Below are 25,116 nucleotides of genomic sequence, written 5' to 3' on the forward strand. Positions count from 1 at the left end.
ATTGGAGAGGGCGCAGATGAAACTGCGCGAACGGGACTGCCTCCATTGCTGCTACCATCTTTCCTAGGAAATGCATGAGGCGCCTCAGTGAGTGCGACTGGCTCTGAAGGAGAGATTGCACTCCAGTCCGTAGCGAGCACTGCTTGTCCAGTGGAAGCCTCACTATCGCTGAGAGAGTATGAAACTCCATGCCAAGATAAGTCAGAGATTGGGTCGGGGTTAGATGAGACTTTGGAAAGTTGATAATCCACCCGAAAGTCTGGAGAGTGTCTAGCGCCACCTTCAGACTGTGTTGGCATGCTTCTTGAGAGGATGCCTTTATAAGCAGGTCGTCTAGGTACGGGATGACCGAGTGACCCTGCGAGTGCAGAACAGCTACTACTGCTGCCATGACTTTGGTGAAGACCCGGGGGGCTGTTGCCAGACCGAAGGGTAACGCTACGAACTGTAGGTGCTCGTCGTGTATGACGAAACGTAGGAAACGCTGATGCTCTGGTGCAATCGGCACGTGGAGATACGCATCTTTGATGTCTATTGATGCTAGAAAATCTCCCTGAGACATTGAGGCTATGACGGAGCGTAGGGATTCCATCCGGAACCTCCTGACTTTTACGTGTCTGTTGAGCAACTTCAGATCCAGGACGGGACGATACGATCCGTCCTTTTTTGGGACCACAAACAGATTGGAGTAAAAACCGTGACCCTGTTCCTGAAGAGGGACGGAGGTCACCACTCCTTCCGCCTTTAGAGCGGCCACCGCCTGCAACAGAGCATCGGCTCGGTCTGGTGGTGGAGAAGTTCTGAAGAAACGAGTTGGCGGACGAGAACCGAACTCTATCCTGTACCCGTGAGATAGAATATCTCTCACCCAACGGTCTTTGACATTTGCTAGCCAAATGTCGCCAAAGTGGGACAGCCTCCCACCGACCGCGGGTGTGGGCATCGGAGACCGCAAGTCAGGAGGACGTCGTTTTGGCAACGGTTCCTCCGGCTGGTCTTTTTGGGCGTGACTGAGACCTCCAAGAATTTGAACGTCTCTGGTCCTTTTGAGTCTTTTTTGACGAGGCGAATTGGGACCTGCCCTGTCCTCGAAAGGACCGATAACCAGACTGACCCCTCCTCTGTTGGGGCTTGTTTTGTCTGTGTTGCGGTAAGGAAGAGTCCTTACCCTTGGAGTGTTTGATGATTTCATCCAAACGCTCTCCAAACAATCGGTCACGAGAAAAAGGCAAATTGGTTAAGCACTTCTTGGAATGAGAATCTGCTTTCCAATGTCTCAACCACAGAGCCCTACGCAAAACAACTGAGTTGGCTGACGCCACTGCCGTGCGGCTTGTAGCGTCAAGAACAGCATTAATCGCGTACGACGCGAATGCCGCCATTTGCGAGGTCAATGGTGCTACCTGCGGGGCAAATGCACGTGTGACTGAGTCGACTCGCGCAAGCCCGGCCGTGATAGCTTGGAGTGCCCATACGGCCGCAAAAGAAGGCGCTAATGACGCTCCAATCGCTTCATAGATGGATTTCAGCCAGAGCTCCATCTGCCTGTCAGTGGCATCTTTAAGTGCCGCTCCATCTTCAACAGCAACCAAGGATCTGGCTGCAAGCCTGGAAATTGGAGGATCCACTTTTGGACACTGGGTCCAACCCTTGACCACTTCAGAGGGAAAAGGGTAGCGTGTATCTTTAAGTCGTTTAGGAAAACGCCTTTCAGGATAAGCGTGGGGTTTCTGGATTGCGTCTCTGAAGTCAGCGTGGTCCAGAAAAGTGCTTAATGTACGCTTAGGGTATCTGAAATGGATTCTCTCGTGCTGCGAAGCTGACTCCTCTACAGGAGGAGCTGGTGGGGAAATATTCAACATCTTATTGATGTTAAATATAAGATCATTAACTATTGCGTCACCATCTGGTGTATCTAGATTGAGAGCGGTCCCAGGATCAGAATCCTGATCAGTTAAGTCCGCCTCATCACCCATAGATTCATCCCGCTGGGATCCAGACCATTGAGATGAATGTGAGGGCCCGTCATAACGAGCCCGCTTAGGCTGCCCGGGGCCATCGTCCGAGTCAGAGTCTTCACCCTGAGGTGTAGATGCCCGTCCCGGAGCTAGGAGCTGAGGGGGACCAGGGGGCAATACATGCACAGTGTCCGTGGTCTGAAGTACAGGCCTAGCTCGCAATGTGTCAAGAATTTGTGACATAGTGAGAGACATTCTGTCAGCAAAAGCTGCAAACTCAGTTCCTGTCACCTGGACAGCATTCACAGGTGGTACACCCTGGGACACGTCCAGCAGAGGTCCCGACTGTGCAAGCGCCGCAGGGGCCGAGCACTGCACACAATGGGGGTCCGTGGAGCCTGCCGGTAGAAAAGTCCCACATGCGGTGCAGGAAGCATACAATGTCTGTGCCTTGGCACCCTTGCGTTTTACGGGCGACATGCTGCTGGCTCTCTGCATGTGAGAGAGTCTATAGCCAAAGGGCGACCAGCGCTATGCAGTACAAAGTATTTGTAGAAACAAAATACTAAGAATACTACGAGCACAAGAGGGGGTGAGCCCTGAGGGCTGCTTACCGCCCGCTGAACAGCGGGTAAGAGGCTGCAGAATGCCTTGTCTGGGTCTCCCCGGCTCCCCTCTGCAGCTCAGCGTGTCAGCAAGAATGGCTGCCGGCTTCTGTGGAGAGGGGCGGTCCGTGGGAGTTCCCAAACAAAAGTGCGGGAACAGTGTCCCCTCTGTGCTGACTGTGAGGGCTGGAGTATGTAAAAACGACTCCAGCCCTCAGCGCTGATGCACTGGCCAGCGTCCCGCCCCTCTCCTGACTGGCAGGTCTGTGGGCGGGAACGAACGAAAGCAGGCCGCAAAAGCCGGGGACTCGAGTTATCAGCGCGGCCGCCGTAAAAGCGCGGGCCGCGCTGAAGTCCCCGGCGCACCGCAAGTGCCAGCCGCGCCGCTGTTCGAGCGGCCGGCGCGACCGAGTTCTAGACGTGGGCAGCGTCCCGCCCCTCTCCTGACTGGCAGGTCTGGGGGCGGGAACGAAAGGAAGCAGGCCGCAAAAGCCGGGGACTGTAGTTATCAGCGCGGCCGCCGTAAAAGCGCAGGCCGCGCTGAAGTCCCCGGCGCACTACAAGTGCCAGCCGCGCCGCAGTCCCAGCGGCCGGCGCAGCCTATTCCCATAAATGTGCCTGCTTCAGCAAAGCTGAATGAGGCCATGGCACAGGCGCCGCAGCGCTGATGTCCCCCGGCGCACTACAACACCCAGCATGCTGCGGTGTGAGCGCCAGATACACGGGGACACAGAGTACCTTGAGGAAGCAGGGCCATGTCCCTGATGTACTCCGCTCCATCCAGCATCTTCTCCAGGGGCTGTAGATGGAGCACGGTCTCTGTGCCTGGAGACCGGTAAATCCCACTTCACCCAGAGCCCTGTAAAAAGGGATGGGGAAGGAATCAGCATGTGGGCTCCTGCCGCCGTACCCGCAATGGGTACCTCAACCTTACAAACACCTCCGACATAAGTGGGGTGAGAAGGGAGCATGCTGGGAGTCTGTATAGACCCTCTTTTCTTCCATCCGACATAGTCAGCAGCTGCTGCTGACTAAAAACAATGGAGCTATGCGTGCGTGTCTGACCTCCTTGCGCACAAAGCTAAAACTGAGGAATCTGTACTCCTACGGGAGGGTGTATAGCCAGAAGGGGAGGGGCCTTACACTTTTAAGTGTAGTTCTTTGTGCGGCCTCCAGAGGCAGTAGCTATACACCACTGTCTGGGTCTCCCAATTAGGAGCGAAAAAGAAAAGGTCTCCACTGTTCTTGGTTGATATACTCTATAGGACCACCAGGGGCCTTAGGGTGGATGACTGTTGTCAGTGTTGTGAGGAAATGCGGACCTGATGCACACGTTTTGAACTTGCCTGACGCTGGGGGGCTTAGTGCAAAAGCCTGTGTTCGGTTTAGTGGGTGAGGTGGGTGGTTCCTCCCAGGACAGCTAGCTATTACTAAAATACTCTACTAGACAAGAAAATCCATAGCCAAGCATTGGCTGGCAGGCAAACCTCCCCGTGTAGAAGCGGTGGTCCAGGCTCTCAATACTTCTATTTTAATGGGGGAAAAAAAAAAAAAGGTTTATATGAAGGGGCAGGGGGGACTGGCAAATTTGGTCAAGTGTGAGAAGATCAGAGTTGGTGCGCAACTGTAGTTTCAGAGGAGCTGGCTAGAGATGCCCTGTTTATTGACCCTGTAAATTATGAGTTTGGCCTGTCTGGGTTAGAGGATGAGGTAATTCTCTAAGTGAAACATCTTGTATAAGTGTAATCTTGGTGTAATGCACACCATAGGTGAGAAGGGAAGAAATATGGCGGTTATTTGAATGGTATTAAGCGATAAATCAGTTTCTATTGGTATTATTCATGTACATGTTTGTATGAAGACATGTAAAATAATTATCCTGATGTAAAATATGTTGTGGTGTTCAATAAAAGTTTATTAATTAAAATAAGAAACTTAATGTATTCGCCAATAAAAGTGTAAAACCGTATGAAATGTTTATAATTGTACTTCACAAACCAAAAGAAACATTGGATTAACAAAGCTAAAAACACTGAAGCAACAACCTCTGTGAAAACTAAAATCTGTGTCAAATTCACTTACCCTGTCAAAGTATATGCGAATAGATCCAACATTGGTAGCACCGACGGCAGTGAGTGAGAAGAATCCATGTTTCCACCCCCCTGTGAGGACAACACGTTCATTGTAGCAGAACAACTCTTTTATCCACCGAGCAACTCCAGGGTTCACTGACATAAGAGATCCTATGGAATCAATGAGTTAGTTACTTCTCATAGAAATAATAAACGTAAATGTGCACAAGAGTAAAATACACAAGGAAATACCATAAATCCTGTGTAATGTCAAAATTCTCTTATAAGTGGAATAATATAAAAACAATAATGTGCCCGTCCTGGGAATATATGAAGTCGCCTGAGGGATGGAAGTCAATTTTTGGTCATTGTAGCCAGGTGAACATTCATTATATTTCACATACACCGTGTGCAGAATTATTAGGCACGTTGTATTTTACAGGATTTTTTTTTATTATTAATCAACAACTATGTTCTCAATCAACCACAAAAACTCCTAAATCTCAAAGCTTAATATTTGTGGAATTTGAAGTGGGTTTTTTTTTTAAATTTGGCTATCTTAGGAGGATATTATTACTGTGGAGAATTATTAGGCAACTTAATAAAAAACTAATATATTCCCATCTCACTTGTTTATTTTCACCAGGTAAACCAATTAACTGCACAAAATTTAGAAATAAACATTTCTGACATGCAAAAACAAAACCCAAAAATTAGTGACCAATATAGCCACCTTTCTTTATGATGACACTCAACAGCCTACCATCCATAGATTCTGTCAGTTGCTTGATCGGCTTACGATCAACATTGCGTGCAGCAGCCACCACAGCCTCCCAGACAATGTTCCGAGAGGTGTACTGTTTTCCCTCCCTGTAGATCCCACATTTTATGAGGGACCACAGGTTCTCTATTTGGTTCAGATCAGGTGAACAAGGGGGCCAGGTCATTTTTTCATCTTTTTAGACCTTTACTGGCCAGCCACACTGTGGTGTAGTTGGATGCATGTGACAGAGCATTGTCCTGCATGAATATCATGTTTATCTTGAACGATACCGACTTCTTCCTGTAGCACTGCTTGAAGAAGTTGTCTTCCAGAAACTGGCAGTAGGTCTGGGAGTAGAGCTTCACTCCATCCTCAACCCGAAAAGGTCCCACAAATTCATCTTTGATGAAACCAGCCCATACCAGTACCCCACCTCCACCTTGCTGGCATCTGAGTCGGAGTGGAGCTCTCTGTCCTTTACTGATCCAGCCTCTGACCCATCCATCTGGCCCATCAAGAGTCACTCATTTCATTAGTCAATAAAACCTTTGAAAAATCAGTCTTAAGATTTCTTGGCCCAGTCTTGACGTTTTATTTTATCTTTCTTGTTCAGAGGTGGTGGTTTTTCAGCCTTCCTTACCTTGGCCATGTCCCTGAGTATGGCAAACCTTGTGCTTTTTGATACTCCAGTAAAGTCGCAGCTCTGAAATATGGCCAAACTGGTGGCAAATGGCATCTTGGCAGCTTCATGCTTGATTTTCCTCAATTCATGGGCAGTTATTTTGCACCTTTTTTGCCCAACACGCTTCTTGTGACCCTGTTGGCTATTTGCCATGAAACGCTTGATTGTTCAGTGATCACGCTTCAAAAGTTTGGCAATTTCAAGACTGCTGCATCCCTCTGCAACACATCTCACAATTTTGGACTTTTCAGAGCCCATCAAATCTCTCTTCTGACCCATTTTGCCAAAGGAAAGGAAGTTGCCTAATAATTAAGCACACCTTATATATATAGGGTGTGGATGTCATTACACCACACCCCTCCTCATTACAGAGATGCACATCACCTGATTTACTTAATTGGTAGTTGGCTCTGAAACCTATACAGCTTGGAATAGGACAACATGTATAAAAAGTATCATGTGATCAAAACACTCATTTGCCTAATAATTCTGCACATGGTGTAGAAATACTATGCAATGCATTACAGCAATGCCTAAATAAACTAGACAACAATTGAGCTAATTTATTATATTTTCCAACCACTTAAATCATAAATGACTGTTGTGATCATGGTCTAAAAATGACAGGTCATTACTATCAATAATAAAAATTAAATATTTCGATTACATGGCATTAAGACTGAACAGCAGAACATGGTACTACAATGCTCCACAAGTGACTATGGAGCTAAACCTGTGGAGTGTATAAAAATTAAAATATATATAATATATATATATGCACATAATTGCAACATTGCAAGTCTCACATGGACACTTTACTAAACTAGAAAAAAAAATAGGGTACCTGGGAAATGGCGTCTGTGATACACATTCCAGTCTGTTGGTGAGTGAAAGCAGTGATAGTCACCAGGAGCAAGGTAAATGACACAGTGGTACAGCTCATTGCCTTCCTTTGTTACTAACTGGTCCTGGAATGATGCTAGAGGAAATAATATTTACCAGTTAACATTTGTTACTAGTAACAAAAACAACAACAAAAAAAAAGGTTTTTTTTTGTTTTTTTTTTAGTAATTCCTATTGTACAACTATGACCTTTGCAGTTAATTTAAACCTCATCTTTCAGATAACAAAGGTGCGCTTTAATATACACAGGAAAGTTCCAAATGTCGAGCATGCACATCAGGATTCCAAAAACCATTCTAACAGGAGCTGTATCACATGTTTAAATCGACTATAAAGAAATAAAATGCCATTGGCCTGAGTAGATCTGCTAAACACTATTCTTGGTAGCACCCATGAGGATCTTACTCTTACTAATGGATAGATTCTCAGTCCAGGTCTGGGGTCCCAAGAAGGATTCCAGTGAATAGGTTACCCCCTTAACCTGCTCCACTTCACAGTTTTTCACTCGACCAAAGTGCAGAATCTTTCCATCAGATGGGCTGATCTGAAAAGGATCAATAAGGGTTCCATTAATTTTTACATAAAAGCTACCTTCCCAAACAATGATAAACATTTAGCACAATAAATATGAGAGAGAGCCTGAAGGCATCTTATTACTTTCTGCAAAGTCAAAATTTGACATACACTGAGTACTATGCCTTTAAACATTATGGGACAGTCTATATGATGATGTCATTTCTTTTAAAATTCTGATAGGTTTATGGGCAACATCTGAGTTAAAGACACCTGTGAATGTGTTTTAACCCCTTAACGACTGCGGGCAGTAAAATTACATCATAGCAGTCATAGTGTTAATCTCCCTCAGCTGCTGCCGGCAGTCAGGGGAGATCAGCGCACATCTCAGCCAATTTGTACAGCCGACGTGTGCCTGCCAGGCACGAGCGGAATCGCTATCTGCCCGTGCCTTTTAACTCCTTAAATGGTGCTGTCAATATATGAAAGTGCCATTATAGTAGCGATTGCGCTATAACTTTATTCACAGGCCTCCACCGGAAGTCACGTGACGTGATCACGTGGATCTGGTAGTTGTCATGGTAGCACAGGGTGATGTGGTGATTCCTATGCTCACATGACTAAGGTCCTGTTAAAAAACAGCAAAGTACTGGCTGTTACAAGAGATGATCACTTCTCCCGATGAATTAGCGAACAGACAACTGATCGTTATAGCCCCCTAGGGAGACTAGTAATATATAAAAAAAATAAAGTTTTAAAAAAAGTTAATAAAAAAGCCTAAAAGTTCAACTCATCCCCATTTGCCCCATTGAAAATTAAAGGGTTAAAAATACACACATTTGGTATCGCCGCGTTCAGAAATGCCCGATCTATCAAAATATAAAATCAATTAATCTTATCGATAAACGGCATGGCAGCAAAAAATTCCAAAGCCAAAATTACGTTTTTTGGTTGCCACAAATTTTGCACAAAATGCAATAACAAGCGATCAAAAAGTAGCATCTGCGCAAAAATAGCACTGTTAAAAACGTCAGCTCGAGACGCAAAATAAAAGCCATCACTGAGCCATAGATCCCAAAAAATGATGCTACGGGTCACGGAAAATGGAGGAAAACGTGTGCCACTTTTTTCGGACAAACTAATTTTTTTTAACCTCTTAGATAAAAGTAAACTTATTCATGTTTGTGTTCTTCGATGCATCACACCCAAACATCAGTTTTACCGTATCACGAACACTGAATAAAATATTAAACAATAGTGTAATTGCACTTTTTTTTGCAATTTTTCCGCATTTGGAATGGTTTGCCGTTTTCAAGTACACTATATGGTAAAACTCATGGTTTCATTTAAAAGTACAGCTCCTTCTGTAAAAAAGGAGCCCTCACATGGCCATATTGACTGAAAAATAAAAAAAGTTATGTCTCAAAAGAAGAATGGCGAAACAAAAAAACAGCACAAAATTGGCCGGTCGTGAAGGGGTTAATGCACACCTGAAACATACTGCTTATTTGTGTAGCATCATGGGAAAGTCAAAAGAAAATCAGCCAAGATCTCAGGAAGAGAATTGTGGACTTGCACAAGTCTGGTTCATCCTTGGGTTCAATTTCCAGATACCTGAAGGTGCCTCATTCAGCTGTACAAACAATTATAGACAAGTACAACCAAACAAGATGGGAATGTCCAGTCATCATAATAGCTCAGAAAGGAAATTGGTTCTGTGCACCAGAGACAAACATGCTTTGGTCACACATGTGCATATCAACCCAAGAACAAAAGCAGAATACCTTCTGAAGATGCTGGTGGAAGCTGGTAAGATTGTCATTATCAGCAGTGAAACAAGTACTGCATTAACATGGGCTGAAAGGCCACTTTGCCAGGAAGAAGCCATTACTCCAAAAGAAATATAAAAAAGCTGGATTAATGTTTGAAAATGCATACAGGAACAAAGATCTTATTTTTTAGAGACCTGTCCTGTAGTCTGACAAAACTAAAATTGAACTGTTTGGCCATAATGACCATCGTTACATTTGGAGGAAAAAGGGAGAAGCTTTGAAGCCTAAGAATACCATCCCAACTGTGAAATATGGGAGCGTCGGCATCATGGTGTGGAGTTGCTTTGCTGCAGGAGGGACTGGTGCACTTCAGAAAATAGATGGCATCATGAGGAAAGAAGATTATGTGGCAATACTGAAGCAACCACTCAAGACACCAGTCAGGAACTTAAATCTTGGGCGGAAATTGGTCTTCCAAATGGACAATGATCCGAAGCATACTGCCAAACTGGTTACAAATTAGTTTAAGGATAACAAAGTCAATGTTTTGGAGTGGCCATCACAAAACCCTGATCTCAATCATATTAACAATTTATGGGCAAAGCTGAAAAGTCCGGTGCGAGCAAGGTGACCTACAAACATGGCTCAGTTACACCAGTTCTGTCAGGAAGAATGGGACCAAATTCCTACTAACTATTGTGAGAAACTTGTAGAAGGAGATCCAAAATGTTTGACCCAACTCATGCAGTTTAAGGGCAATGGTACAAAATATTAATGAAATGTATGTAAATTTTTGACTTTGTAGAAAGTAATAAAAATGCCACAATCTTCCCTCTCATTATTCTGGCTTTTGGTAAATATAATTTTGGTTCCTAATTGATCTAAAATGGGAAAGGTGTATTCTGATTTAATGTCATATACTGAGAAAAACATGCAGATGTGTCTTTTTAGATTACATACACTAATGTACGTAAACCTCTGGTTTCAACTGTGTATTTGAGCCCACCTGTCTTCTTTAACAAGGTAGTGGGAGATAAAGCATGGTCAGTCTCTTTTGTCCATGCAGAGCAAAAGGATCAGTCATGTGGTATGGTTGGAAGTCCCTTGCACACGTATCATTTGGATCCAGTTTATGTGGGACACCTAAGGTCAAATAAAATCAGGCCAGGCCACAAAATACCAAGCCTTTATGAACGCAAAAACTTTACAGACTTCAGCTCTGTTTACACCAACTGCTGACAGATACATTTTTACAATTGACAGACGTTTGAATGCCTGTTCATAAAGGCAGACCAAAACATTGTGCACGGAGTGATCTATACTAGATCCCTCAGTGCACATAGGCTGGCATGGTTCTCGGCAGTGAGAGTCCTGTTTACACAGAACAATGATCCTTTATGCTGCATGGCAGAATGTCACCCGATGAACACGATGATTGGCAGCCTGTTTACACGGCAAGATAATCTTGAAACAAGCATCCAACCAGACATATCTACGGAAAAGTCATTCATGTTAAACGAAGGACCAGGCCACAGATCAACCATAGATTGATTATTGATTTGTCATTTTAATTTATGGCACAGCCTAGACAACCACCCTTACTAATCAATCACTAGCAATAAAGGGAATCTCCAAGAAGTATTCCATGATAAACGCCCTGACATGTCTCCGGCTGTGTAACCGGTCCTAGGCTTCCATGAAAAAGGGTTGTAGCCTCAAGAAATGCTACTCGAGGCATATAGGCTTGAGTTACTACATAGAGGAGCAACTTCAGACCGAGAAGCAATGCGAATGAGCAAAAACGTTCCTATTCACTCAGATTTTTACAAAAGGACATGGACAAGGGAGGGACGGAGGAGCTAAACTGTAAGGGCTCAGTCAGACGTCCGGGTTTTGTTTTTTTTTCACGTATGTGAAAAACATAGAAATTTTTCTCAGTCAAAGTTTCATCCAAGTGTCAGTTTTTTCTAGTGGGGAAAAAAAAAATACTTTATTCTTTATCTAGCAGTCCATGAAAATCGGACTGCACTCAGATGCCAACCAAGTGCAGTTTGATTTTTATTTCACGGACCCATAGACTTGCACTGCAGATTTTGATCCAACACGCGAACAGGTCTCTGCAATTTGGGGCCATCCCTACGAGAGGCGGCCTGAAATAGTGATGAGCCACATTAGCATTGTACAACCCTTTTAAGACATGAAACAGTCAATTAAAATTAAGTAGGAGTAGCATTAACCCCTTCACGACCGCGGGCAGTAAAATTACGTCCTATTTTAACGTGACTTAACGACCAGGGACGTAATTTTACTGCCTAAACTTCATTTGATTGCCGTGGCCATAGCAACGGCTTTCAAATGATGTCCCCTGCTGTTTCTTACAGCAGGGGACCTTTGCTTGACCCCAGGGGGGGTGGCATCGCCACCTCCTATCGACGATCGATGTGATTGGCTGTTCAAATCTGAACCGCCAACCACATCGATCGCACTAATTTCGGCAAAAATAATGCCCGAATTAGTGCGATCCTGTGAGATCCAGCTATGAGATGCCGCAGCTGCTGCAGCATATCATAGGTGGACCTCAAACATGCCGCCCCCAGCCCCTGCAGCACTGATTGGAGCGATCGTGCTATGACGCGCAATCGCTCCAATCAGTGTGCAGTGGGGCGGTCTGATCTGCCGGTGGCCGCCCTCCCCAGGCCTGTACTGCTCTGGGGACCCTCCCCCAACATGGCTGCAGCGTGGAGTGGCTGGTACTTTTGGTACCACGCCACCGCTGCTGCCGCCGCAGACGCCGCCTCTGCTGTCACCGCGCCAGCTCCAAAGGTAAGTATTGCGCTCCGGCGATGGCCCCTGCGCGCTCCCGTGAAGGCCCCTGCGCGCTCCCGTGAAGGCCCCTGCCCGTGCCCCCCCAGATCTGCCCCCCTACGCCCCGATCTGCCCCCCTACGCCCCGATCTGCCCCCCGGCATCCCGATCTGCTCCCCACGCGATCTGCCTGCCTCCTCTGTCATCTCTATTCTGCTTCCAAGGTTCCTTCCTTCTGCCTTTGCTTCTCCGCCCCCTCTGCTCTCCCTCTAACCCCCCCCATCTGCCCCCCCCTCTCCCCATCCCCCCCTGCCCCCCCCGACGTCCTCTTACCTGCCTTCACGGGTCGTCCGAGGTCTTCACTGGCCCGATCACATCTGCCTCCATCGCTGGGTCCTTCTGCTGATCTGTCCAACGTCCTGCCTGCTGCTGGTGTAAAGCTGTCTATCTCACTGCCTTCTTGTTCCTCTGCAACTCTTCTGGTCAGTGATCCTCTTGGTACTGTGAGTATAACTTTTTTTTTTTTTTTTTTTCTTGTATCCTGTCCATTTTTACACTTCATCTGTCCGTGCGTCCCGCCAAGCGCTGATCAGGGATGCAGATAACGGATCTGCATCCGTGGTCAGTTTTTGGCATGACTTTTTTCCGTATTCGCGACGCTTTTTGTATCGCGTCCGTCCGTGCGTCCCGCCGAGCGCTGATCAGGGATGCAGATAACGGATCGGCATCCCTGCTCAATTTTTGGCGTGACTTTTTTCCGTATTCGCGACAATTTTTGTATGGCATCCGTCTGTGCGTCCCGCCGAGCGCTGATCAGGGATGCACATAACATATCTGCATCCATGGTCAATTTTTGGCGTGACTTTTTTTTTTACGTATCCCAGACGCTTTTTTTATCGCATCCGACCGTGCGTCCTGCAGCGGCCGATCAGTGCACTGCGTCTGTGCGTTTGAAAAGTCAAATGGCGCTCCTTCTCTTCTGAGCCCCGCCATGCGCCCAAACAATTACTTTCCACCACATATGAGGTATCTGCGTACTCAGGAGAAAATGCACAATACGTTTTATGGTGCATTTTTTCCTGATAGCCTTGTGAAAAAAAAAGCTACCTAGTTGAAGCAACCGTTTTGTGGTAAAAAAAATTTTTTTCTTTTCACGGCTCAACGCTATAAACTTCTGTGAAGCCCCCAGGTGTTCAAAGTGCTCACCAAACATCTAGAAAAATTATTTGAGGGCTCTAGTTTCCAAAATGGGGTCACTTGTGGGGGAGCTCCATTGTTTAGGCACCTCAGGGGGTCTTCAAACCTGACATGGCGTCCGCTAATGAGTGCAGCTAATTTTGCATTTAAATGGCGCTCCTTGCCTTCCGAGCACTGCCGTGTGTCCAAACATTTGATTTCCACCACATATGAGGTATCTGCGTACTCAGGAGAAAATGGACAATACATTTTATGTTGCATTTTTTCCCGATACCCTTGTGAAAAAAAAGCTACCTAGTTGAAGCAACCGTTTTGTGGTAAAAAAAATTTTTTTCTTTTCACGGCTCAACGTTATAAACTTCTGTGAAGCCCCCAGGTGTTCAAAGTGCTCACCAAACATCTAGAAAAATTATTTGAGGGCTCTAGTTTCCAAAATGGGGTCACTTGTGGGGGAGCTCCATTGTTTAGGCACCTCAGGGGGTCTTCAAACCTGACATGGCGTCCGCTAATGAGTGCAGCTAATTTTGCATTTAAATGGCGCTCCTTGCCTTCCGAGCACTGCCGTGTGTCCAAACATTTGATTTCCACCACATATGAGGTATCTGCGTACTCAGGAGAAAATGGACAATACATTTTATGTTGCATTTTTTCCCAATACCCTTGTGAAAAAAAAAGCTACCTAGTTGAAGCAACAGTTTTGTGGTAAAAAAAAAAATTTTTCTTTTCACGGCTCAACGTTATAAACTTCTGTGAAGCCCCCAGGTGTTCAAAGTGCTCATCAAACATCTAGAAAAAATATTTGAGGGCTCTAGTTTCCAAAATGGGGTCACTTGTGGGGGAGCTCCATTGTTTAGGCACCTCAGGGGGTCTTCAAACCCGACATGGCGTCCGCTAATTAGTGCAGCTAATTTTGCATTTAAATGGCGCTCCTTGCCTTCCGAGCACTGCCGTGTGTCCAAACATTTGATTTCCACCACATATGAGGTATCTGCGTACTCAGGAGAAAATGGACAATACATTTTATGTTGCATTTTTTCCCGATACCCTTGTGAAAAAAAAGCTACCTAGTTGAAGCAACAGTTTTGTGGTAAAAAAAAAAATTTTTTCTTTTCACGGCTCAACGTTATAAACTTCTGTGAAGCCCCCAGGTGTTCAAAGTGCTCATCAAACATCTAGAAAAAATATTTGAGGGCTCTAGTTTCCAAAATGGGGTCACTTGTGGGGGAGCTCCATTGTTTAGGCACCTCAGGGGGTCTTCAAACCCGACATGGCGTCCGCTAATGAGTGCAGCTAATTTTGCGTTCAAAAATTCAAATGGCGCTCCTTCCCTTCCGAGCTCCGCTGTGCACCCAAACAATTGATTTTTACCACATATGGGGTATCGGCGTACTCAGGAGAAAATGCACAATAAATTGTAGGGTGCACTTTCTCTTTTCTCCCTTGTGAAAATGAAAATTTTATGGCTAAAGTAACATTTTTGTGTTAAAAAGTAAAATTTTCATTTTTTCCTTCCACATTGCTTTGGTTCCTGTGAAGCACCTAAAGGGTTAATAAACTTTTTGGATGTGGTTTTGAGCAGAGTGAGGGGTGCAGTTTTTAGAATGGGGTCACTTTTGGGTATTTTCTGTCACCTCGGTCTCTCAAAGTCACCTCAAATGTGATGTGGTCCCTAAAAAAAATTATTTTCTAAATTTTGTTGGAAAAATGAGAAATTGCTGATGAACTTTGACCCCTTCTAACTTCCTAACGAAAAAAAAATTTGTTTCGAAAATTGCGCTGATGTAAAGTAGACAAGTGGGAAATGTTATTTAGTAACTATTTTGTGTGACATATTTCTCAGATTTATGGGCATAAATTTTCAAAGTTTGAAAATTGCGAAATTTTCAAAATTTTCGCCAAATTTCCTAAATTTTCACAAATAAACGCAAAAAATATCGGCCTAAATTTACCACTGACATGAAGTACAATATGTCACGAAAAAACAATCTCAGAATCGCCAGGATCCGTTGAAGCGTCCCAGAGTTATAACCTGTCAAAGTGACACTTGTCAGAATTGCAAAAAATGGCCCGGTCATTAGGGTGTTTTAGTGGCCGGGGGTGAAGGGGTTAAAGGGAACCTGCCAGGTCAAAAAAAGTGTTCTGACCTACAAGCAGGAGCATGTGTGAGCTAGTAACCCCTTCCTACCCATCCCTGTGTTGTTATATTGTGTAATATGAAAGTAATAAATTACGTTTTATTACTTTCATGTGTCCTATGTAAATAGCATAAGGTCTCCAGCCCCATGGGCGTCTCTTTGTATTTTATTACTTTCATATTACACAATATAACAAAACAGGGATGGGTAGGAAGGGGTTAGCAGCTCACACAGGCTCCTGCTTGCAGGTCAGAACGCTTTATTGACCTGACAGGTTCCCTTTAAATTGTGGTGTCAGATTTCCAGAATGAAACCGCTCTGAACAGCACCAAACTAATTTTGATTTTTCTCCTCAGTGTTGCAGCCGTTTTAGGAGCTAATTAAATGAAAGTCAATAAGACCCAATGATTTCTGTAGAGCCAGTCATCTAGTGTGTGTTCTTCCAATTCTAGATGTCAAAGAAAAATTGGACAGTTCAGATTTTCAACATGCCCAATTGATTCTTTGTTTCTAGTTTAAGTAAGCAAGCAACATACTTATTTGTCTCTTCACACTGGAAACACCAGAAACTATCTTGTGTATAGAAAGGAGAACTAACAATTATCTAAAGTGCATAGACCCTGAAATACAGTGCCTTGCAAAAACATTCAAAATGTAACTTTTTGGCCTCAAAAAGGTAAAACGCTATGTCTCGCGTCAAACCAATACAGCTCATTACCCCAAGAACAACATCCCCACAGTGAATCGTGGTGGCAGCTTCATGCTGTGGGGTTGTTTTTTTGCCAGCAGGAACAGGGAAAATGGCTGAAGTTGAGGGAAAGATGGATGGTGCGAAAAATAGTTATATTCTTGAGCGAAACCTGTTTCAGCCTCTTTAGTGATCTGAGACTAGAACGGAGGTTCACCTTGCAAAAAGACAATGACACAAAGCATATTGCTAAAGCAACTCTCGAGTGGTTTAAGGGGAAACGTGTAAATGTATTGGAGCGGCCTAGTCAAAGCCCAGACCGGAATCCAATTGAGAATCTGTGGTCAGGCTTGAAGATAGATGGTTTCCTCTGGTGAACTGCAAACTTGAAGGAGCTGGAGCAGTTTTGCCTTGAGGAATGGGTAAAAATCCCAGTGGAAGATGTGGAAAGCTCAGAGACTTATCCAAAGTCACTAGGCGGGGGAATAGTTATGCACACTAAAGTCACTTTGTCCTATTAGTTTTTTGCTTTACAATTAAAAAAAAAAAAAAAAAATGTTCACAGTTGTAGCGCTATTCTTTACATTAACACCCTAAAGAAAAAAAAAGTGAGATTCCAGGTTTTGAGGTAGCAAAACATGAAAAATACCAAGGGGTGGTGGGGGTGAATACTTTTGCAAGGCACTGTAGGTGATGGCTCGACTGGACCTTTCCAGTGTAATTTTCTGACAATTTTTAGAGAAGAATCTTCTACTTACCACGCTATGGGAGTCACATACAGGCCGTGCTTGTGGCTTTAGTTTCCTTCGGAAGAACTCGCTGAGATTTCGGTAATGGTGTAAATCTTCCACTGCTGCCTCTTTCATATTGACACCAAAAGTCCAAATATATAGACTGTAAACCGGTTTCCTCAGCCATGTTGGCAATTCCACCTGATTCAGGCGACCCCAAGCGCGTGAGAGCAATCTGGTTGGCACAGATTTGTAGATGGCAACCTGTGGGCGTACAATAAAATTTACCACTTCAAGCACGGTAGGCCTGCTATGGATTGGCTGAAAAGTGCATTAAAGTACTGAAGTAATACAGCGCGCTTCATATATATGACATTGTCCATTAGCAAGTTTATCACTAGGATCTGCAAGAAACTAAGCCAACTACAACTCTTAGTAATATAAATAGTACACAAATTACAATTACTACATAAATGTCAGGAAAATAGTGCTACAATTGTAATTCAACCCCCCCAAAAATAATACATAAAATGGATATTGTTGCACATTCATCATCATCTTTGGCTTGGGACTATACATTTAATAAGGCTGTTTTCACACATCCGGTTTTTGCTGTGCGGCAAAATCCGGCTCTTTGCAGAAAAAAACACAACCGTTTTTTTTGCCGCCGGTTGCGTTTTTTCCGCATAGACTTTCATTAGTGCCGGATTGTGCTGCATGGCCTTGCCTTCGGTCCGGTTTTTGCCGGATGCGGCATATTTAGCACATGCGGCGGCCGGATGGAACGTTGCCTGGCACGTTTTTTTGTCCGGCAAAAAAAAAACACCAAAAACCGCATCGCGCCGCATCCAGCCGATGCGGTGCTTTTTCCAATGCATGCCGGATGCGGCAAAAACCGCATCCAGCCGCCGCATGCGTTTTTTTGCACTGCGCATGCTCTGTAGCATGCCGCAACCGGCAAAAACCGGACGGGTCGCATGTAAAAACTTATGCAAAGGATGCGGTGTTTTCGCTGCATCCGTTGCATAGGTTTTAGAGCCGGATTTAGTCACACTGCTAAAACCGGATGTGTGAAAGCAGCCTTAAGCATCATGTACACATTACGCACAGATTACTGAGCCGTACATGGTGTCATAGCTTTATGTGAGCCATAATAAAAGGTGGCATTATTCACACACGGCTGCTTCATGGTTGATTTGCTGCCAAAACAGAATTACATTTTCGCATTAGTGATGAGCGAATAGTAGCCATTCGGAATATTCGTAACGAATCCCAAAATACTATTCAGGTCTTTGTCACAAATGATGAATCTAATGCAAGTCAATGGGAGCATTGTTCACGAAGACTTCCCAGACAATGCCTCGGGTTCCCCATTGACTTGCATTAGGCTCGTTATTCATGACGAATACCGGAATAGTACTTTAGGATTCAATACGAATATTCTGAACCCAGATAGTTACTATTCGCCCATCAGTAATCAGCATTTCAAAGTGTACATACATAACATACTGTTGGGTTTTAACTCTTGCAATTCAGAAAGTAACATTATTTCCAGCACCTTCCACAACGAATACCTGTGATACATACCATGTGTAGGACCTCTTAAGAGCTGAAGAGCTGCAGATATTTAAGGGGTGGGGGAGTGTATATTTGGTGAGACTAAACGGAGTCCAAGTTATAAAGTGACTTATGAGACTGATGGGGCTCAGTGTCATAATCTAAGGAACGGGTGAATTCAACCAGCTGACCATTTAATATGCACGAGAGTCTCAAGATGTCAGGCAAGATGGATTTTAACACTTTGTTCTTTTGTTCTCAAGGGAGAATCTGCTTGAGTTGTATGGCAGCAGTTTAATTCCCCCCCTCATTGCCAACACATGCATGCTCAGCCAGGCATACATGTATATAGCAAGGAGGGATTGCTAAGGATAGCCACTGGTTAAAGAAAATCTATCACCAGGTTTTTGCTCCCCCATGCGACAGCAGCATAATGTAGATACAGAGACCCTGATTCCAGCAATGTGTCACTTACGGAGCTGTTTTGCTGTCATATTGATAAAATCAATGTTTTCTCTGCTACAGATAAAGCAGTTATATACAGAGCGCATTAATATGCTGGACTACCTTGCACCAGATCAAATAGTCCTCTAATGATAAACGCACTGATGAATCAGCAGTAGGTTATCAAAACTACACTAAGCAGCCCAGTAAGTGACACATCACTGGAATCAGGATTTCTGCCCCTATGTTATGCTGCTCTCAGATTAGTTGGCAAAAACCTGGTGACAGATTCCCTTTAAATAAATGAATGTAAGACCAGTTTTAGGCCCGTAATCCTTCCATATGTAAGTTTATTCTCACAGCTTGAGAACGCTGGAGCCCTTGGCCATTATCAACCCTTTTCAGACTTGGCGATAGGTAGGGCTATATAATCTCCATATTTTTACTTGTTAAAGGGAATATGTCACCAGTTTGACACTTTTAAACTGTTAAAATGGGCATACAGGTTATAAAATGCTGAAAAAAGCCATACCTTTATGTCTGTTATCAAAAGCCATGTTGTGTTTGTGAAAATATCATCTTTTATCACTTTATATAAATGTGCTCTTCCAGGCTATGGGGCGGATGCTGCCTGGAAGATAACTCCGCCTCCAGAGCTTATTATAAATAACAGGGGCATTATTAGGGTGATGTGTGATGGCCGCTCTCTGCTCTCACTGCAGAACTACATGTGATGATAACTGACACTTCTGCAGGTTCCTCTCAACTTCAGGCCTAAGGATAGTTTCACACTTGCGTTGAACGGTATCCGTTGCATTGCGTTGTGTGACGGATGCAACGCTGACACTTGCGTTACAGTGCGTCATCCATACAAGTCTATGGAGAATAGCGCAGTGCGTTAACGGACTGCGCTATTCTCCATAGTGACGGACTCCACTGAACGCAAGTGTGAAAGTACCCTAAGACACACGGCATGAAAATCGGTGCGAGTGGAAGGTGATAAAACATTGCATTCCACTGGGACCAATATTAGCCTATGTGCCAGCACCCATGAGCGATTATTTTCTCAGCCCTAATCGGACCGAGAAAACAATCGCAGCATGCTGCGGGTGCAATGTGATCCTTGTTTCTCTCGCACCCATTCAAGTCTATGGGGCGAGAGCAAAATTGCACTGCACTCGCAATTCACCAGTGTACAGCGAGTGCAGAGTGAGAATGGCAATAGCTGTCAACGGAGGAGAAAGGGAGCTCTACCCCCGTAGCTGTGGTCAGATTGGACCTCAGTCGCAATGACACTTGTATGACACTCTGCTCCTGCTGTGCTGCCTGCGTGAGCCGAATGTCATGCAAGGATCGCAGTAGTCCCCGTGTGGTCCCGGCCTTAGGCTATGTGCCCACGCTGCGGAAAATGCGCGGATTTTGCAGCGGATTTCTCGCGGAAAAGCCGCAGATTTTCCAGAAATCTGCAGCACAGCTACTCCCCAGCCATTTCTATGGCATTTGGGAAATGCTGTGCCCACGCTGCGGATTTTTCCACAGCGGAAATAGTGCGGATTTTCGTGCGGAAAAATCTGCAGCATGTCAATTATTGTTGCGGATTTCTCCGCAGGGTCCCTTATACTTACTGCCTCACCAGAGTCACTTTCTCCATCCAGTGTACAGGAGCGCGGTGAATCCAGGTACAGGAAGGAAGAGGTGGGCGCAGCCAGCACGAGCTCCGGTCATGTGACAGCCGGAGCTAGTTCAGGCCCGCCCACCTTCTCCTGCAGACGCTGAGAGAGTGACCCGGCTGCCGGAAAGCGAGGTGCTGCATGATGGAGGTAAGTATGAACTCCCCCGATCACTGCAGCACTTGTTCTGCATTGAGGATGCAGTGCCGAAGCCATGGTACTGTATCCTCAATGCAGAATGCCCGCAGGACATTCCGCAACATGGAAACAGACAAAAGTTGTGGTGCTGTTTCCTGGGAGCACCTGCGGAATGTCCTGCGGATATATCCGCAGGACACTGTCCCCGTGGGCACATAGTCTTAGCCTCCAGCTTGCAGGCGGGCAGTGTTGCAACATTGTTGCAATGAAGCAGAGCTCAGGTAGCTACAAAAAAGGTGTTAGGCTATGTGCGCACGTTGCGTTCTGTCCCTGCAGAAATGTCTGCAGCGATCTGAAGAGCACACGTGCGCTTCCAATCGCTGCAGAAAATGTCCGTAGTGAAAAAAAAAGCAGATTCCATGCGCTCTGACTGCAGCCCCTCCCATAGACAGAGCAGGGGCTGCAGGCAAAGAGCACGGAATAAGTGACATTTCACTTCTTAGAACGCGCGCTTCGGGCAGCAGCCGAAGCGCTGCGCTCTAAGACGCCACGTGCGCACGGCTCCTGCAGAATCTCCATAGATTATGCAGGGGACGCAGGACGCATGCAGTTACGCTGCGCTACAAAGCGCAGCATAACTGCATGTAATTATGCAACGTGCGCACATAGCCTTTGAAAGAAATCAAATTTCTTTTGTTCTGTGTCAGTTACTTGTGGCACACTGGTAATGCCCCTTTTATTTAAAATAAGCTTTGGAGGCGGAGTTATCTTCCAGGCAGCATCCGCCCCATAGCCTGGAAGAACTCTTTATATAAAGTAATATAAGATGATTTTTCCACAAGGCAGCTGACACAATATAAAGGTATAACTATTGTCAGCATTCTAGAACCTGTATGCCCATATTAACCATGTCAAAAGATCAAAGTGGTAACAGATTCCCTTTAATATGCACAATTCTTTTTTAGTGAATGGACTTTCATTAGTTCTTATATCACATCTCATGACACCTCACCTGATTCCTGTGCATGAGAAGAGCTAAGCGGAGAACCAAATAATCCCCGCCAAAGCCTCACCCTCCTCCAGCACATCCAGGCAAAGGTAGCAGTTAACGGAGATAATGTGCCGCAGATTATTACAGCTATTAAGAAGATTAACCCCATTGTTTCCACTCAGGATCAGTTTTACATTAGTGTTCTGTGTGAATCAGGTTCTTAATAAACCCAGCAACCTTGGAAAACATAATTATTTTCATTGATTTTTTTTATATAGAGAAATTTATACAGCTCATTGTATCCACTTGCCATAAGGGTACTTTCACACTTGCGCTCAGCGGAGTCCATCACTATGGAGAATAGCGCAGTCAGTTAACGCACTGCGCTATTCTCCATAGACTTGTATGGACAACGCACTGTAACGCAAGTGTCAGCGTTGCATCCGCTGCACGACGCAGTGTCGTTATTTTGACGCTGCGTCGGGTGGAAGGAACGCTGCATGTAACTTTTTTTGAGCGACGGAAAGCTTTATTTTTCACTGCGCATGCTTTTTTTTTTTTTTTTTTTGAAATCACAGAAACTTTAATTTTGTTTCTCGGTGGCCGAACGTTCAGCTGAGCACCCGCCCGCCGGCATGTGACAGCTGCTCAGCTGAACGTTCACAATAGTCTGCTGCCGGTAAAACTGTAAAAAATAAAAAAAAAAAAAAAAAAAAAAAAAAGCTTTCCGTTGTTTTGTACGATCCGTAGCATCCGTCACACAACGCAATGCTACGGACGCCGTCCAACGCAAGTGTGAAACTAGCCTGATTTTGTGTCTCAAAACTGCAGACATTCGACCAAATGTGCCGCCTGATACCGATGGGCATGGAGGTGGCATTTACTGCAGATGAAGAAACAAAGAACACGGGAGATTCAGCCCCGATCTGCCATTCCCAGTGCTGCCCATCTACTCTAAATCCACTTATGGTATATTACTGAACTCCCAGAGCCAGGGACAAGATGCTGAAACCCTATATAAATGTCAGCTAAAGTATGCACAGTGATAAAGTAAAGAGCATATAAGGCCCAATATAAATACTGCCTAGTCAGATCTCAGCTTTCCCATATATGTTGCAGATTAAGTCATCATTGTCGTCAGTAAATGGATTTCTGAATGTAACAAGGACAGTTCTACTCCCGCACGGCTGTAATATGGGAAGTAAACAAGACTATTTATCCTAGAATGAATAGACTGTAAAACTACATAACTTACAATTAACCAAAAAAAAAAAAAGTGTGGAAATGGCAATGGGCAGGACACTTACCCTGCTGGTAGGTCGCCATCCCACTCTGGCCAAGGGCCTAAGTGCAGCAAACGGTAAGAGGTAATAAAGGATTGTGAGAGGCCAGGAACGCAATTTCAGTGCCGACCTAGACATGCAGGTCAGCTGCCCCAACCTCCGTCTGAGCGCCAGCTGAGGGAACTGCAACCTGTGAGATCAGATACAAGTGTCAGAAGAGAGTGCAAGGGTCCAGGGACAGCGTAGATCATGGCTTCCACCCAACATGAGTCTGCCCGGACTATCTATTCTACAGCAGACTTCATAGAGCCCAATATTATATATATATATATATATATATATATATATATATATATATATATATATATATATATATATATATATATATATATATATATATATATATATATATATATATATATATATATATATATATATATATATATATATATATTTGACATCATGGTTGAAAGACTGTAAAACCTGCACGGAAAACAGCAGCATCTACAAATCAGGCCTAATCATATGGAACCCGTCAGACAAGCAAAAAGGAAAATAATTTTCCAGCTACTTAAGAATGAACTCGAAGTTGTAAAAGCAAGTGGAGTTTAACCCTTGTATGCACCATGGGCCTTTTACCACTTTAAGGTTTCTAAGAAGAGTTCTCCGATACAGACGACTCATTCAATTATTCATGGCTGGTTATTATCCCCATCGACTCTGCTCTTTCCAGAGAATACAAAAAGCCACTAGACAAAAGAGAAGCTAAAAGGACGACAAGGGAAGAACTCTATGAATCACCACCTTCAGAAAACAACCTTCATATTTACATGTGATGAATGAAGGACAATAAATTCTGGTGTTCGTGTTCTTTGTAGAGGCTCGAAAGTAAGAAAAATTGACAAACCTGCTCAGAGTCACTAGGGCGCACAGATGCTCAGCTCAAGATCTTATACATTGCCGGCAACTCGAAGATAAGGTACCCAGTAACCAGGGCCGCCTCTCGCTCCCCCCTTTCACTGCAGGCAACCACGGACCAATCCCTGCCTTGCTGCCTCTTTCCCCATCCATCCTTTCCAGAGACATTCCCCAGTCCCGGTCCCTCATTCACAGTGCACAATGCTGAGCCAGCTGCTTTTCTGCCCGACTGGCCACACAGTAGCATCATTCTCTCCCTCCCCCTCACTCCACTGAATAGATAAGGAGCTTTTGCCTAATTAGGCCAAACAAAAGCTTAGCCATTGCTCTCCTTGTCCTTCCCCATTTCTACTGACCCACAAACTGAGGGTACCTGAAGCGTGCCCGTCTGGAGGAGCTATTGTCCAATTTTGCTGGTTCTGATGTGTCAGCTTGATCTTCCCTAGTAGGGTTAGTGGCACTGGCTGTTCGCGTCCTGCGAACATGAAGCTTCACTTTGCGTAGGTTACATCTGGAGGGTAGAGGATTTACTTGAGGTTTCCGGCATCTCACCATCTCCTTGGGTGCAAGATCGGAGCACGCTGGCCCCTCTGTGACAGGCACATCATCAGGGCTCAGGCCACCGGTCTTTCATCCTCCTACTCTGGAGCAGGATGTGACGACAGAGATTAATACTCTGTAATAAGCAGGTTTACACCTTTCGCTCCTCCTTCACCTCCTCATCAGATGGGAGTTCCGCTTTCCCCTCTATAGTGAGTGCTGAACACGTCGCATAACAAACAGGTGTAGGTCAAAAGGGCAAAATAATACACGGGAAGAATTTCATCATTGTTATTTTATGGCAGAAGGATTCCTGATCATGAAGCACTTTCCAATTAAAATTTATCTTTTATTTAAAGCACTCCAGTAATTTTAATTTTTTTTTTTTTTTACTGCTTAAGTAGTGTCTTAAATCTAAGTTCCCTTACCTTAAGGCCCCGTCACACACAGAGATAAATATGTGGTTGCAGTGAAATCATGGACATATTGTTCCATTTGTACACAGCCACAAACCTGGCACTGATTGTCCACAATTTCACTACAACCACAGATCTGCCACAGATCTATCTCTGTGTGTGACAGGGCCTTTAGACTTATATTTACCTGTAATCATTTTCAGCTTCCATCACAGAGGCTCCGGTCGGTCTCCGGCAATTTGTGATCTGCTGCATGCTCCAGTGATTCATTGAGAGTGCCGGAGATAACTTTTCAATTCAAGTCTATGAGAGCCTCATTCTCTCTCTAAAGGCCCC

At 44.7% G+C, this 25,116-nt stretch overlaps 1 protein-coding gene across 5 annotated transcripts in view; it reads right to left on the reverse strand.

The window, feature by feature from the left end:
• Window positions 1–25,116, reverse strand: part of PISD (phosphatidylserine decarboxylase) — a 73,746-nt gene that overhangs the window by 17,271 nt on the left and 31,359 nt on the right. The window contains exons 1-6 of one of the 5 annotated variants that reach the window (XM_075341760.1): window positions 24,198–24,486; window positions 22,931–23,096; window positions 16,851–17,087; window positions 7,395–7,527; window positions 6,925–7,059; window positions 4,646–4,806 (exon numbers count right to left, since the gene is read on the reverse strand). In XM_075341760.1, coding sequence (XP_075197875.1) covers window positions 4,646–4,806; window positions 6,925–7,059; window positions 7,395–7,527; window positions 16,851–17,087; window positions 22,931–23,096; window positions 24,198–24,379 — 1,014 coding nt within the window. In that variant the 5' untranslated portion in view covers window positions 24,380–24,486. Of the gene's footprint in view, window positions 1–4,645; window positions 4,807–6,924; window positions 7,060–7,388; window positions 7,528–16,850; window positions 17,088–22,930; window positions 23,097–23,813; window positions 23,892–24,197; window positions 24,487–25,116 lie in introns of those variants that run through there. The other 4 variants (XM_075341759.1, XM_075341762.1, XM_075341763.1 and 1 more) reach the window with 4 other exon arrangements.

Source organism: Anomaloglossus baeobatrachus, chromosome 1 (genome assembly GCF_048569485.1).
Source record: "Anomaloglossus baeobatrachus isolate aAnoBae1 chromosome 1, aAnoBae1.hap1, whole genome shotgun sequence".
NCBI classification, from domain to species: domain Eukaryota; kingdom Metazoa; phylum Chordata; class Amphibia; order Anura; family Aromobatidae; genus Anomaloglossus; species Anomaloglossus baeobatrachus.